The 15,179-nt window shown below is 40.9% G+C and overlaps 1 protein-coding gene across 8 annotated transcripts in view; it reads right to left on the bottom strand.

Moving 5' to 3' along the window:
* Positions 1-15,179, bottom strand: part of FAM214A (family with sequence similarity 214 member A) — a 124,178-nt gene that overhangs the window by 91,863 nt on the left and 17,136 nt on the right. The window contains exons 1-2 of one of the 8 annotated variants that reach the window (XM_032297415.1): positions 2,799-2,965; positions 1,378-1,494 (exon numbers count right to left, since the gene is read on the bottom strand). In XM_032297415.1, the coding sequence (XP_032153306.1) occupies positions 1,378-1,393 (16 nt within the window). In that variant the 5' untranslated portion in view covers positions 1,394-1,494; positions 2,799-2,965. Of the gene's footprint in view, positions 1-1,377; positions 2,585-2,650; positions 2,743-2,798; positions 2,966-15,179 lie in introns of those variants that run through there. The other 7 variants (XM_032297412.1, XM_032297408.1, XM_032297409.1 and 4 more) reach the window with 7 other exon arrangements.

Here is a 15,179-nt window from a genome sequence, read left to right as displayed (position 1 = left end):
AGGGGAAAACTTCTTTGGAAATCTTGATGAATAACTTTGTTTTCCCTAAAAATCTGTTTCAGTACATAACTAAATATTTTACTATGTTTAACACTAGTTTTCGTTGCAAATACTATTTTAAAAACTGCTTATGACTGTAAAGCAACATTTAACAACAATCCAAAACAAATAGTGACTTTGATTTTATTTGCCTGTTTATTCTGAGATTCAATTACTGACCTTGGTGCCATTTTTCCAAAGCCACTGATATAATCTAAAAATCTAAACTTGGCATTCCACACAAGCAACGTGCTCAGGAGCAATACACTTGCTAATACTTGATACATACATAGCTGTTGCCTGATTTTATGTAATAGCGAAACACCTACAACTAATTAAAATTACTAAATTAAGTGTGGTTTTCTCCAATTCCTTCTGGTGCATTTCAACATACCTATTTTACATAGAGAATTTGTATAATCACTTTGAAAAATATATAGAAAACAACCTGTTTAATACATATAAATTTTAAAATAAGCATCTACTTTGTAGGATATATTAATATTTCCAATCCTAATGTCTTGGACTTGGAAGGAAATCTGTCATCTAGTCCAGCTCCCTATCAAATAATCCCCACTTCACAATGTTCCTTGGAATCAAACTCATATCTGACTGAAAAGCTTTCACTACTAACCACTACTACATTAACATCTTCTAAAATTGGTTCTTGCCGTTAATCAGAAGACTGATAAACAATTACTTTGAGATCCTTGAAAAGCAGTGTATACAATATTCTTATAAATCCTGAAAATACAGGTTTAGAAAGGAAGTGACATCTACTTATCACTGGGGATTTCAGTGCCCCAAACTGTTCATATGCTGATATACTGAATACCAGGTACTCTGCAAACTTTTGGAGTTTGCTTAAAGCACAATAATCAACTAATCAAAGTAGTAATAATAAAATAATAGTTATCAACTCAATCTTAAGTTTTCTCTTCATTTTATCAAGTTCACATTCAAGTTTAAAAGGCTTATGAACTTAGTTGACGTTAGACTGATTACCCAAAAACAAGCAAGTACAACTCTAAGATGATACCTGTATTGTGGCAACAGTTAGAAATACTGTTCTTTACTTTCATTTTGAGATACACTAGAATCTCTCTTGAAGCTATTGCTTCAAAAGCACTTTTGAAAAAAAAAAAAAAAAAAAAACGCTTAACCTTCTCTTCCATATGCCTTTCTCTACCTCACCAGCTGGAATCTGTCACAAAATCAGATAATCACATATGATACAGAAATAGTTGATCCTACTGCAGAATTAGGTTAACACTTCTAAATTGAGGCACAGAAAAGAAGGAGGTGGGGGAACAAGCCCTACTTAAACAAATCATTTACCTCGGTCTGGCTTCATTTTCACATCCAATTTTCACCCAGAGTGCTGTGAAATGCACGTGTGGGTTCTTTCAACAGGCTCCCTGCTGATTCTACGGCTTCTGCTTCGTTTTCAAAGAGCTGAAAGAGATAAAAATAAAATTAATCTGGCCCTATTCTGATACCCGGACCTTGCAAGTAAACTACTGTTAAGTTAGGCCTCTTCCTGGCACCAAGTGCGGTGACAGCACCCTCGGCTGGTCTGAAAAAAGCAAAACTCTCTCTGCACTGCCTCCCCCATCTCCTCTGGATCGAGCACCCTCTTCCCTGCCTCTGTGCTCTCCAGGCCAATGTGTCCTTCTCTGACACACAGTCTCTGAACCAAGCAAGATCTATTTATAACCTGGAGGTACAGGCAAGAAGAAGAAAAAGATTCGAGCAACATAAACTAACCCCTTCGTACAAAAACGCCTCTGGAATCAGTGGCACCTCCGCAAGGGCTGGTATGGAAATTCTCCCACCTGGTGCCTGGGCGCAGCCAACTCTTCCAGTACCCGGTGCCTCCCAAGCGCTCCGCCCGCCCCGCCGGGCCTCACCTGTGTAATTACCCTCTGGCTAGCCTTCCTGCGGCACCGCCGCCAAGTTTACACCGAAACCCGAGCCACCTCCTCCTGCCCAGCCCCCAGCCCCAAACAAACTGTTCCGGGCTGTCCCGGAGCGACCCTACCAACTCCCAGCCAGTCCTCCGCGACCGGCTCCGAGGGAGGTGTTTACAGCCGGGGGCTCGCCCCCCGCTCTGCGCAGCCCCTTCCGTCCCGCGGCGGCCCCGGATTTCCTTCAGCCCCGCCGCACGGAGCGCCGCGCCTGCCCCTCTCCCCGCGGGAGAGTTGTTTTCATGGCGCTCTCGGGCTGGCCGGCTCCTCGGCCCCTTCGGCCGACCTCTGCTGACTAACTCGCTCTCCTCTCCCGTCCCGAACCCGCCTCCTCTTGGCACTTCTTTCCGCCGCTCGCACAGCGGCTCACATCACACTCCCACCTCAGACCCCAGGCTCCGAGAGGCGCAGGGCCGGCAGGAGCGGAATGTGCAGCGCAGCGGCCCCCCGGGCTGCCTCAGGGGACAGTGGGGGCCCGAGACGACCAGCCCGAAGCGGCTCCCCGGCGCCCCTGTGGCCATCCACCCGCGCCTCAGCCACCGCCTCGCTCGCTCCCTGCCCGCAGCCCTTCGCCCTGCCTGCCTGGCACCCGAGCCCGCGGCCCCCGGGCTTCCCCCGCCCGTCGCTCCGGCCGGCCCGCTTGCCCAGCGCCGCTGCCAGCTCCTTGCCCGCCCGCTGTCTCTAGCTCTGGCGCCCCGGCTCCCCGTCCCCCTCGCTCGGCCAGTTCTTTCTCTGCTGTTTGCCCTGTCAAAACACCGCCTGGGTCACGTGCCTCAACAACAGCCAACCCACCCAGCTCGTCACTTCCTCCCCGGCGGCCTCTGCCGCCCTGGCTCCCGGTTGCTGTGGCAACGCCGCCGCTCGCCCGGGTGCGCTAGTTTGGGGTCGGATTTTCGGTGCAGGTGCCCCGCGGGTGCGAGGGCGTTGGAGGCACCGGCGGAGCCCGGGAAGCCCGAGAGGCCCCAGGCACGTCGGTTGCACTCCTAGCCGGCCGAAGCGGGCCTGGATTCTAAGACCAGGAATTGGAGCTGCGCTATTACAGCGCAGGGTAACTGGGGAGATGTCATCCAAGGGCCTGCCCCAGACGTGGAGGATAATTATAGCCGCCGCCTCCTCCTCCTCCTCCTCCTCCTCCTCCTCCACACGGGATGTTGGCGCAGAGTTGTGATCGAGCCCCAAGTGTATTGCAGCGCAAAATAGAACCAGGTTTAATGTGGCCGGGACAGGAGGGTAGGCAGCTACGCGGGTCAGGGAGTGGGAGAATTTAAGAACCAGGAAGCCCACCCCCATCCTAGATTTTCCCAAATCACTAGGGATTTTAGTAGGATTCAGAACCCAAGCTTCCAAGATACTCGCTGTGCTAAAAATAACCTTCATAACTTCTAAAACACTGACTCATGGGCAGGACACTTTGACAGCATGTTATTGTTGGGGAGCTGTAATTGTGTTGTGCTGTAGCAATGTGACATGATGACATTTCGTGTTGTGATGTTGTCGTCATTTAAACACAAACAGATGACAAGAATCTGCTGTGCTTAAAAAAAGCAATCCTAACAAGCGCTGCAGCTATTAGCTACTCAGTTTATAGACAAGTACATGTGGGGCGTGAGACCAAATGGTGACAAGTAAAAATTTGCAAGGCTGTTTAGTTTCATTAGAAAAAGGTTTTTTTAGATGTAATTTTGCATAAAAGGACCACAACAGGAAAGTACTAAGACAAATCTAAAGACTGGTTTTTTTTTTTTTTTGTGCTCTTCTGTTTTAAACATTTTTACAATGAGTATGTACTGTTTTCACATCAGAAGAGTTTTATCAAGTGCAAGATTGGCAATTCTATTTTTTTGGCCTCAGATAAAGTTCTTATGAAAAAAGCATTATGAAATATTTAAAAAGTATTATTTTCTGGTGTTTAGATATATATACTAAAATAACATGTACAACTGAGATCATCACCCTTCACTCCATGATTATATCTAATTAGAGCAGAGAGGACATTCAGGAGGGTAACATTTCATTTTCTCTGAAATGTTCTGGCATCATGAAGATGAAACTGACAAATGGCAATAGTTCTTTAATCTATAAAATGCTACAAATGTTAAATCCCAGTGGATTTGACTTTGATATTATTGAATACTGTGTTTTGTAGTTTTAAAAAGATGAAATGAAATTTTACTAGTTCTACAATCACTTTGCAATTAACCTTGGTAATGGGAGACAGAACAGTTACAGATAAGCCAAAAACCTAAATTTAGCGCAACAGCTGGGACCAAATAACAGCTATTGTAAAAGGCTTACTGGGTGAACAGGCAGCAAAATCTGGTTCAGATTCTTTCTTCCTCTATCTAATGCAAAAGAGGTATAAAGACCAGAAAGTGTTGAGAGCAGAAGCCAAGACTATTAGTCTGTAGCACAAACTATTCTCTTTTAAATAATTTTTAACAACACATGGGTAAATGATGTCAACATTTGTTAGACTAACCTGAATTTTTTTTTCTTATTTAGAATCTTAAACCTGTTCAAAAATTTCAAATTATTATGGCAATAGAAAAAATATTTAAATGGTGTATTTCTGACTCATTATTTAAATTGTTTCATTCCATAATATGCATTTACTGGATATTACCTGCTAGCCACGTGCAAGTGTCTGAGAATATAAAGGTCACCTAAGCCAGATAAGGTTATTACTCTCAGGGAACTTATAGTACTATTACAGTTATATGGCCCTAATCAAGTCACATTCTAAAACCTTTGTTTCACCTATAAAAGTAAGGTATTTAGACTCTGACAATAGTTATTATCTCTTTCTTTTATCCTATGATTATGTAACATTTTCAGAGTGTTTGGAAATAATGACTTGAAATGGCAACTTGCTCTAAGGTGCTCTGTTCACACCTCAGAGCACATAAGCAGAACAAGTGTCTCTAGTTCCTAGCTGGTGAGGGGTAAGGGTGACCAAGGGAATCAAGAGAGCAGGCAGGAACCTTACCCTCTTTTCATCTGATTTGCTTTTCATTTTGCTTTCCCCTAGGGTTCCAACACCATATATGAATAATTAACTTCAAAAAAAGTTAACTCATCTTCACTCCCTCAACTTTTACAGATTTTTGTTGAAATGGGTAGTGTATGATCAATCTGTAATGACTGTCTCTAAGTTCTTTTACTGATTGAGGTGATGAGGATAACTGGTTTGCTCACTTTGTGAATACTACGCTGTTACTGTGACCAAAGTCATGGAACCAGTCCAGGCTACCAGAATGAGCTCCACAAGAGCAGGGATTGGTACCCTTTTCTTTCTTCTATCCCTAGCACTTAGCAAAGAACTGGATATAAAGTAGGGGCTCAATACATGTTAACCTTTGTATTGACTAATATGCTTTTCTTGCAAGCCTGTAGTGTGCACGCCTAATACTGGCTGGCATTTTCTCCCTAGTGGGATAAAGCTAGAGTTGAGAAATTTGTGGGTAGTGCAAATTTCATTTCTCAAGGATATATTTTCATTATGCTTTTGGGGCAATGTATACATTTTACATTGTCTCATCATAGTAGGAACCCTTAAAAGAAAAAAAAGGTATGCTGTAGTCCTACTCCTATCCCCCATCTGTGAATGTGAACTTAGATAAGTACAGGAATGAAGTTAAGATGAGGTAGACCATTAGGGAAGGTTCCAAATCCAGTGACTAGAGTTCTGATAAGAAGGGAGAGGTTTGAAGGCAGAAGACACACAGGAAATATGTCCATGGGACTAAGAAAGAGAATGGAGGTTCTGAATGATTACTCAAACATGAAGATCTTTAATTCTGTAGAAGTTACACTAAGTGAGTGAAAAATGTTAAGATCTCTCTAGTATCTTAAAAGAACAACTCTATGACCCCACAGCTAGAGGATAATCATGAATAAGTGGTTGAGAATCAAATGAAGATAAATTAAAGATGTCAATCAGCACAACTTATTCACCATGAACTATTGTAGAAATAAAGATGAGAAGTAAAATGTATAGATAAATCTGTTCTTGCAAAGTTAAAAAATCAAGCTGTGTACGTTTAGTACTTGTTGAAACAAGATGAAATGCAAGCTATCTTTTCCATATCTAAATCGTTTCTGATTATCCATTTAAATTCACTACAGTTCATTTCTGAGAGAGAAAGATCATGATGTCGTTGCTAAGGCACTGACCTTTGTAAACAGCCATCTACCTTCACTTAAGTTGGTTGTCTGGTTTATTCTTTTTTGAGGTTCCTATTTGTCCACCCTCTAAAACCACAGGTATAAGGAAATAAAAATGTGTTCTTTCTGGTCCCAGCCTGCATAAGTGCCTTAGGGCTTAGAAATACAAGGGCCTCTAAACTTCAAGGTAGATAAACCTTTAATTAATCTGAAGATTTTGCTGAGCTACTGGAGGTCTCTAAGCCACCAAGCCATCAGGTATTTTTAAGGAATAATAATGGCCATTTTTGGTAACAGTAACTGTGCCCAGCATTTTACATATATATGGGATCCAAAGAAGATGGTAACTATTTCTCAGATTAGGAAATTGAAGCTCAGAGAAACAGGTAACTTTCCCAAAGCTATACTTAATAAGTAGAAGCTACCTGCTTCCTGAATGGGCTCATTTAATTTCTACCACAATATTCTGAAGTAAGTTAAATAATTTCAAAAATTTCAGGTGCGGAAACTATGGCTCAGAAATGTTGAGAAATGGTTCTGCATTTAGAATTTAAATTGGTTGATATAAACTTAGGCTTAATGCTTTAAAATACAAGTCCTAAATAAAACATCTCTGGTTGGTTTGCTATATGTACACCCCAAAGAGCAAGTGGTCATGCTCAGATAATAGCAACTGAAATTTCTTCAGCACTTAAGTTGTAAGCACTACTCTGAATTATTTATATATTTGTTAGTTCACTTAATACAGCATCCATATGAAATATTCTTATCCCTATTTTATAACCAAATAAACAGGAAAGGGGAAGTTAAATGATTTGCCCAAGGTTAAGCAGTTAGGTAGTAGCAGTGTCAGGATTCACACCCCGGGAGCATGACTTGAGAGCATATGTTTTTTTTCTTTTTTTGTTTTCTGAGATGTAGTCGCACTCTGTCTCCCAGGCTGGAGTGCAGTAGCATGATCCCTGCTCACTGCAACCTCCACCTCCCAGGTTCAAATGATTCTTCTGCCTCAGCCTCCCGAGTACCTGGTGTGTACCACCACACCTAGCTAATTTTTCATTTTTAGTAGAGGCAGTGTTTTACCATGTTGGCTAAGCTGGTCTCTAACTCCTGACTTCAGGTGATCCGCCTGCCTCAGCCTGCCAAAGTGCTGAGATTACAGGCGTGAGCCACCGCACCCACCCAGAGGGCATATGTTCTTACCCATTATCTGTTATTGGTCTCTTAGGTTGATTTTCCAACCGAACCCTGTACCTTCCTGACACTGGGCTTCTGCCCTACATGGGATCCCTCCCCACCTGCTATGGAAACCCTTCTGGACTTTCAGGTCTCAAAGTCTCACCTCACAATGTCTTTTAGAACCCATACACTCATACACACCATCTGTCTTTTTTCTGAACACATATTTATGATCTTAAAACCACATATTTATCTTTTAGGGGCAGATGGACTGACTTCTCATTCCTTTGTCTTTCCATGTTGAATGGAAGCAGCCTAGGCACAAAGATTCAAGTGATTGATTACTGAAGATCCAAGGCCATCACTATTCTCTAGAACTGCTCTGGCTAGTACAGTAGCTACGTCATCTGTGGCTGTTAACTGCTTGAAATGTGACTAGTGAAACTGAGAAACTGAATCATTAACTTTTAAGTATAAATTTTCAGCTGGGCATGGTAGCACATGACTGTAATTCTGGTACTTTAGGAGGTTCAGATGGGAGGCTTTCTTGAGGTTAGGAATTTGAGACCATCCTGGGCAACATAGGGAGATGGTTTTCTCTACAAAAAAAAAGTTAAAAAATTAGTCAGGCATGATGGCATGAGCCTGTAGTCCTAGCTACTCAAGAGGTGAGGCAGGAGGATCATTTGGACCAAGGAGTTCAAGTCTGCAGTGAGCTATGTTTGTGCCACTGCACTCCAACCTAGGTGACACTGCAAGATATTGTCTCTAAAATCAAACAAAGAAGTAAATAAATTTTCAATAATTGAATTCATTTTTAAAACTAAGTATGTTCGGAAAAACTGAATATATAAATCTAATTTTTTTACACTTGTTCTTAGCCAAAAGGCCAAGGAGTGAATCTAATTTTTTAACTGCAGATTTTAGGAAATATGATGCAGATCAATTTTTTTTCTTTTTTCAAATTTTTCATTGTTTTTTAAAAGAGACGGGATCTTGCTCTGCCACTCAAGCTGGAGTACAGTGGTGTGATCCTAGCTCAAGCAGTCCTCCTGCCTCAGCCTCCCAACGTGTTGGGGTTGCAGGCATGAGGCACTGCACCTGGCTCCATATCAGGTATTTCTTTTTCTTTCTTTCTTATTTTTGAGACACAGTTTCACTCTTATTGCCCAGACTGGAGTGCAACGGCACAGTCTCGGCTCACCACAACCTCCGCCTCCCAGGTTCAAGAGATTCTCCTGCCTCAGCCTCCCGAGTAGCTGGGATTACAGGCATGTGCCACCACACCCAGCTAATTTTGTATTTTTAGTAGAGATAGGGTTTCCCCGTGTCAGTCAGGCTGGTCTCAAACTCCCGACCTCAAGTGATCCACCCACCTTGGCCTCCCAAAGTGCCAGGACTACAGGCATGAGCCACCTCACCCGGCCCCACATCAGGTATTTCCAATGAGAATTTAGCCTACAAATTGAAATGTGCTGTAAATATGAAATGTATAGCAGATTTCAAAGACGGTGTGAAAAAAATGTACAGTATCTCTATTGATACTTTTAAAATATTTCTCACATGTTGAAACAGTAGTACTTTAGCTATGTTGGGCTTATTTTTAATTTTTCAAAATGTGGCTAATGGAAAATTTAAAGTTACATATGTGGCTTACATAATATTTCTATTTACTGTAGGACTCAGTGGCTTACCCAACACCTCAAAGGACATTTGAAAATCAGCTATGTTCCTCAACCAAGTGATGCCTTTTAGCAGTGCAAATTCTGGGCCAAGGGAACTTGCTGCTTGCCCTAATCTTTTTTTATTTTTATTTTTTAATGTGTCATGTGGTGTTTAATTGCCCTGATCTTATCAAGGGTTCAGTGCACCCTAATGAGACTTGAATGCATCACAAAGTGGTAAGGGCACAACCTAGATATCGTAGGAACAATGGTGAACAACTCTTCTCAAAACAGGCTAGATTCAGTAAAGTTTTTTGGTTTTTTGTTTTTTCTAAGACAGGGCCTTGCTCGGTCCCCCAGCTCCGCCTTCCCGGCTCAAATGATCCTGCTGCCTCAGCCTCCTGAGTCGCTGGGACTAAAGGTACAGGCCACCATACCCAGCTAATTTTTATATATTTTGTTGAGAAGGGGTTTTGTCATGTTATCCAGGCTAGTCTTGAACTGCTGGGCTCAAGTGATCTGCCTGGCCTCAGCCTCCCAAAGTGCTGGAATTACAGGCAGTTGTTTTTCAGAGACAGGGTCTCACTCTGTCATCCAGGCTGGCGTGCAGTGGAGTATCTTAGCTCATTGTAACCTTGCACTCCTGTGGGCAAATTATCCTTCTGCCTCAGCCTCTGGAATAGGTAGGACTGTAGCTGCCCACCACCATCACCACCATGCCTCGCTAATTTTTTAACTTATTTGCCAGGGTTGGGCGGAGGAGTTCTCGCTATGTTGGCCAGGCTGGTCTCAAACTCCCGGACTCACTCAAGTGATCTTCTCACCTCAACCTCCCTCTGGGGTTACACAGATGAGCCACAACACCCATTTTAGATTCAGGAGAGTTTTCATAGAAATTATTTTTCTCTTCATGCTTGTTAGAGGGTGACACACAGAACAACCTACCCAAACAGTGTGAGCTATTTTCAGAAGCAGTGATGGGTAGACTTCACTGAACACCTTCACTCTTCATGAGCTGGTAGAGATATTGTTTGTTATAAATGAAGTTACCAATTCTTTACATCTTTTCATCAGAATATATCAGTTCATTGCATTCTAATGAGAATTCTTCAATAGTACTTTTCATGGTTAAAAAAATTTAATACATTGAACTTGAAAAGTAGATATAAACAGTGCAGTGATCTCCATTTCAAAATGTGCAATATAAAATGATCAGGTATTTCAGAAAAGCATTTTTGAACAGAGCTCTGCCCTTCAAAAAGATTTGTAAGAGATATCTTTTCTAAGGTGGTTTTCTCAATTTAAGAAAGAAAAAGGCTTGTAAGAATGCATAAAAACTACAGAAATTCCCTAACCCATTTTCACAAATGGGTAACTAATAATTGAGACTACATTATTCACATGTAGTAGAAAGAGCATGATAAAACAACCTGTAATACCTTTTTGATAAATCCAGTTTCTGCTGCATCTGTTAGAACCCCAGAGCTCAATTAGGCATAGAGAATTCTAGGAGATATTCCTTTATTTGCTGACTGTACATATCTCAGTTTTTCTTTGCATTTTCAGATGGGGTCTTGCAAAGTTTCCCAGACTTGTCTCCAACTCCTAGGAGCTCAAGTGGTCCTTCTGCCTCAGCCTCCCTAGTAACCATGATTGAAGGCATGCCCTACTGTGCCTGGATCCAATAATTTCATGCTGCCATGCTTCAGAGAGAACATTAACCTTCTTATTTCAAATTGCACGGCAAATTCTATACCTGCAATTCCAAATAATCGGTCTTTACTTCCAAAATATCATTTCTGTCTAATATAAGTTTAATTCAATTCCGTATTCATTGAACTTCGTATGCCAAATACTTTGCTGGGTCTTAGAAAAGCAAGTGTTTACCCCAAAAAGCTCTATCAATCTAGAAGAGTGACAGCCATGTTATATAGAATTGCAATTTGGCTTTATAACAGCAAAAATATTTGTGCATAAGCAAGACACATGGCACAAAGAAGGAAAAGTTAATTCTCTCTAGGAGGGGCGGTTGCTAAGGAAAGAAAAGGACTTAGCTGTATTTTGGAGGATAAAGAGTGAGGTTAAACAGGCAAAGTGGGGTAGGAAGGAGGAAGTTACTCTTCTCAGATGAAACAGCATGTCACTGAGGCATGTTAGAACATATCAAAATGCCATTTTGGAAGATCAATTTCAAGGAGGTTAGACATAAGCAATAGGTACAGCATTAGACAGAGGTTTTCTTTCTGGTTTTTTTTTTTTTTTTTTTTTTTTTTTTTTCCATTAGCCCCAGTCTTCATTCCTCCTAAACATCCAAGCCTTTGGCAGGTAGCTGCAGTCCCTCCAACTAATCCCACTAGTAGGTCAGAGTATATGTTCCAGCTCTTGGTTCAGCCACATGACTTGCTTTAATGACAAGAATCAGGCCAAAGGGAAAGTTTACTAGTTCTGAGCTAAAGCTTAAGAAACCTTGCCTATTTCCTCTGTTGTTGTCCCTGCCATTACCATGAAAAACAGATGCCTGGGCTAACCTGCTGTTTCCAGGAGGATGAGAGACAAGTGGAATTGACTGGAGCTGACTCACATATCAACCCAAATTTGATTAGCAGAACCATCACAGCTGACCCATAGATCCATAAGAATAAGTTATTGTTTAAAGCTGCTAATTTCTGGAATGGAATGTTAATTATTGCTGCAACAGCAAACCAAAGTAGCTGTAGTAGTGAATTTGGAATTTCCTGTAGATGACAGAAAACTATACAAGGCTGTAATAAATTGTTTCAGAAAGATGGCTTCAACAACAGAAGATGGAGATAGGAAGAGAATGGTGGGGGAGGCGATAGCAAAGAAGCGATTCCAGTGATCCAACCTCAAGATCATGCAAATATGAACTAAAGCAACGGAAGGCAGCAGGATAGAGCAGAGAAGACAGACTGGAGAGACTTTTAGGAGGTTGAATTGATAGAACTCTGGGGTGACTGGCTGCAGGGAAAGATAGGTCAATCATCCATCCTCCTCAGAACAGTTGGCAGGCCACCGTGTACTTTAGGATAGGAAATACAAGAGAAAGAGGAGAAAAAGTACTTAGTTTCAGACATATTATGTTTGAAAAGCCCATAAGCATCTAGACAGACATTCTGAAGACAGAAAAACATTCTGCTCTGGGACTTCAGGAAGAGGTCTTATCAGAATATATAGGACTCAGAAGCCATCAGTCTGTAAATGGTGGCTGCTCCACGGGAGTAGATGAACATATTGGTGTCATGGGCCATCAGGAAGGAAAGGGAGTTTAGCTTTGTTGGCTGCTGTGGAAAGTCGAATAAGATAAGAAGTGAAAAATACCTTTTTGATCTGACAATCATGTCATCCATAAGAGGAGGAACAATTTTGAAACTCTTGTTACAGATGGGGAAAGGTAGCCTGGGCCCAAATGAACTCTCTGTGTATTCAGAAAATAGCCCACAGTTGGGAAATTCACAGTGCCATTGCTTTAAATCAAATCCTTACTTCCTACCAGGTCAGTATGGTATAATTCTGAGAATGGTTAGTAGCTTTATCCCAGGCACATATTTTGGGAATTCAACATCATTTGTACTATATCCAAAAAACAAACAGAAAAACATTATCCATGGTCTCAGTGTGTGCCAGAAAAATCCAACATGCAGAGATTTTCCAGAAATTGTTTTCTGAGAGTAATATACTTCAGAAATGTTTGATTTATAGGCAGCCACATATGAAAAACCAAGAAATGTCTCTACCTCTTATTCATAAATATCCATGTATTGAATTTCCATGCAGTGTGCTATATATGTGACATTTTCTTCTCAGTAAATTATGGCTCATTTCTGTTTCTTCATCAGGATATACCATGATTCTTGGAAACGTGACTGGGTATTGATGTCTTGTCTAGCCAATGAAATCCACATAGCAAAGATGTTACAAAGACATGGAATCATGAATATGAAATAAAATCAGTATAGCTATTTGGATGATTAGATATCGACACAAGACAGTCCCTGGTTATTGCCTTTAATAGTTAGGTAGCACTAGGTCATGAAATTTGCCTCTGTACCTGCCTCATTTGGCTCTCTTTCGGCCATGTGAGCCTATCCCTTGGCCACAAGTGGCTGAACCAGCAATCAATACCTGACCTGAAGGCAACCCTCTATAGGCTGACAAGCAGCCCACAAAGTTGCTCAGGGCTAGAGAACTGAGTCCAACAGAAGTCCATTCTAATGGTTAGTGATTGGCCAGTCATATTCTTTATGATGGTGCTGGTAGGAGGGTAGTTATGTGCATCAGACATGCAGTGTTAGTAGCTGCTAGAGCAGACACAAAAGCCTCCCTAACAACAGGCAATGGTGAAAGGAGCAACTGCAGTTTTGAATGAATACCAAGTTCTCCTAAGCCAAAAGCTACAGTTAGGTTGCTAGAGGTACTGCCCGTCCTGAATGATGGCAATGATGGTCCATTTTTCTGTGAAACTTCACTGTATACCTGCTGAAATTTTTTGTGTGTGTTTTTAAGCCTCCATGAATCTTTCCAATAAACAAGTTTGTAACAAAGGCAACCTGAACATCTCTGATACTTGAAACTTGAAAATGTCTAATATAATTTTACATCACTTTCAAATCATGAGTGAAGTTAATGCGTTATTGAATTAGATTCCCTATACACATGTAGTTACTTATTCAATCAGTAATAGGTACTGATAACCTACCATGTGCCAGACGTGTACTAGCATTAGGAATTTAGTAGTGAACAAGATTGACGTGACTCCTGTGTGGATTGTGCTATCGTCTAGCCTGGAATTTTTAGAGTCCTTGGGTCTTAATATGTACTGTTTGGAGAAACCTAAACTTAATGTATGTCAGAAGCATGTGATCTACATTTGTTTGCTTTTGTTTTAAATATTCATGGTTTCTGAATATACTACATCAATAAGGATGTAACATTAAAATCGATGTGTTAACATTTTAATCTAAGGATACTTATATTAAAATACAGCTTAGTTCAGAGCTTTCTAAAATTTAGCACGTCTGAAACAAAGTGAACAACAGAAGGTTATCAAAACCATAAACTATTAAGTAGAACATGGTCCTTAAGTAGAGCCAGAAGTATAGTACTGCAACAAGACGAGACCTGCAGAATCCAACAGAGGAAGAAAATAAATGACATTTATATGCCAGCATTTTGCAACAGTGGTAACGTGCCACCTGTAAATGAAGTGAATCCTGGAAATAAAAAGGCTAGCCGTTTGTCCTCATCCTAAGTAAAAGATAAACTGAAAAGTAATGGCATGGATTACCCAAGATAACAGACTGAAAATAAAGATACAGGTGATTCATTAAACTAGATGAAGAAAAATGGAGAAGATGGAATCTGATGCTTGGTGAAATTGAAATGTCAGGGAATTGACATTGATGCATTCTATGATGGTCCTGCTGGTAACTCAATAGTCAAGCAAAGGATTTTAATGTTATGTTTCTTAGACCAATTAAAATTAAGAATGCATATCTTTCCCAGTGGAGATAAGATAGCCCAGGGGGAATAGAGAGTTGATGGAACCCTGTTAAGTGCTTCAGTTTCTAGGGCTTTTTAAAACTTTCCTAGTCAGTCTCTGCTTATCCATCTAGGACTCTTTAGGTATTATTTTAGTGGAGCATCAAGAGACTCAAAATGCTCTTAAATTTTATCATTCAAACTTTTACAGGCTTTCTTTCTAAGATACCCAAATCCCTAAACACCTGAACTTCTAACTGCTGTACGAGATTTAGTCACATTGGTTGCTATAGTACTGCTGTGGAAATTCTCTACTTGTCTTCAATTACATAGGTGGCAGTTTAAATGTCTGCAACTCTCTGAAAACACAAACAACATTAGAAATTAGAAAGATAATATAACTGTGGCTACAGCAGGTAACATTTAATTATCAGATTTATATGTAATTTTATACATTCAAATTTGAAAACTAAAATGAATGGATGACCTTAAGGACACTATAAACCATTAAATGGAATCAAGAAAAGGTAGAGGACCCAAATAGATTGATCATCATCTAAGAAACTGAAAAGATTTGGGAGGCTGAGATGGGAGAGTAGCTTGAGCCCAGGGTTTCAAGACCAGCCTAGACAACATATTGAGAACCCGTCTCTACAAAAAGTTAAAA

This window comes from Sapajus apella, unplaced genomic scaffold (genome assembly GCF_009761245.1).
Source record: "Sapajus apella isolate SASKATOON/1434 unplaced genomic scaffold, GSC_monkey_1.0 scaffold37, whole genome shotgun sequence".
In the NCBI taxonomy this organism is placed as follows: domain Eukaryota; kingdom Metazoa; phylum Chordata; class Mammalia; order Primates; family Cebidae; genus Sapajus; species Sapajus apella.
The sequence above is the reverse complement of the archived record's forward strand: the minus strand, read 5'-3'. Positions and strand labels throughout refer to the sequence as shown.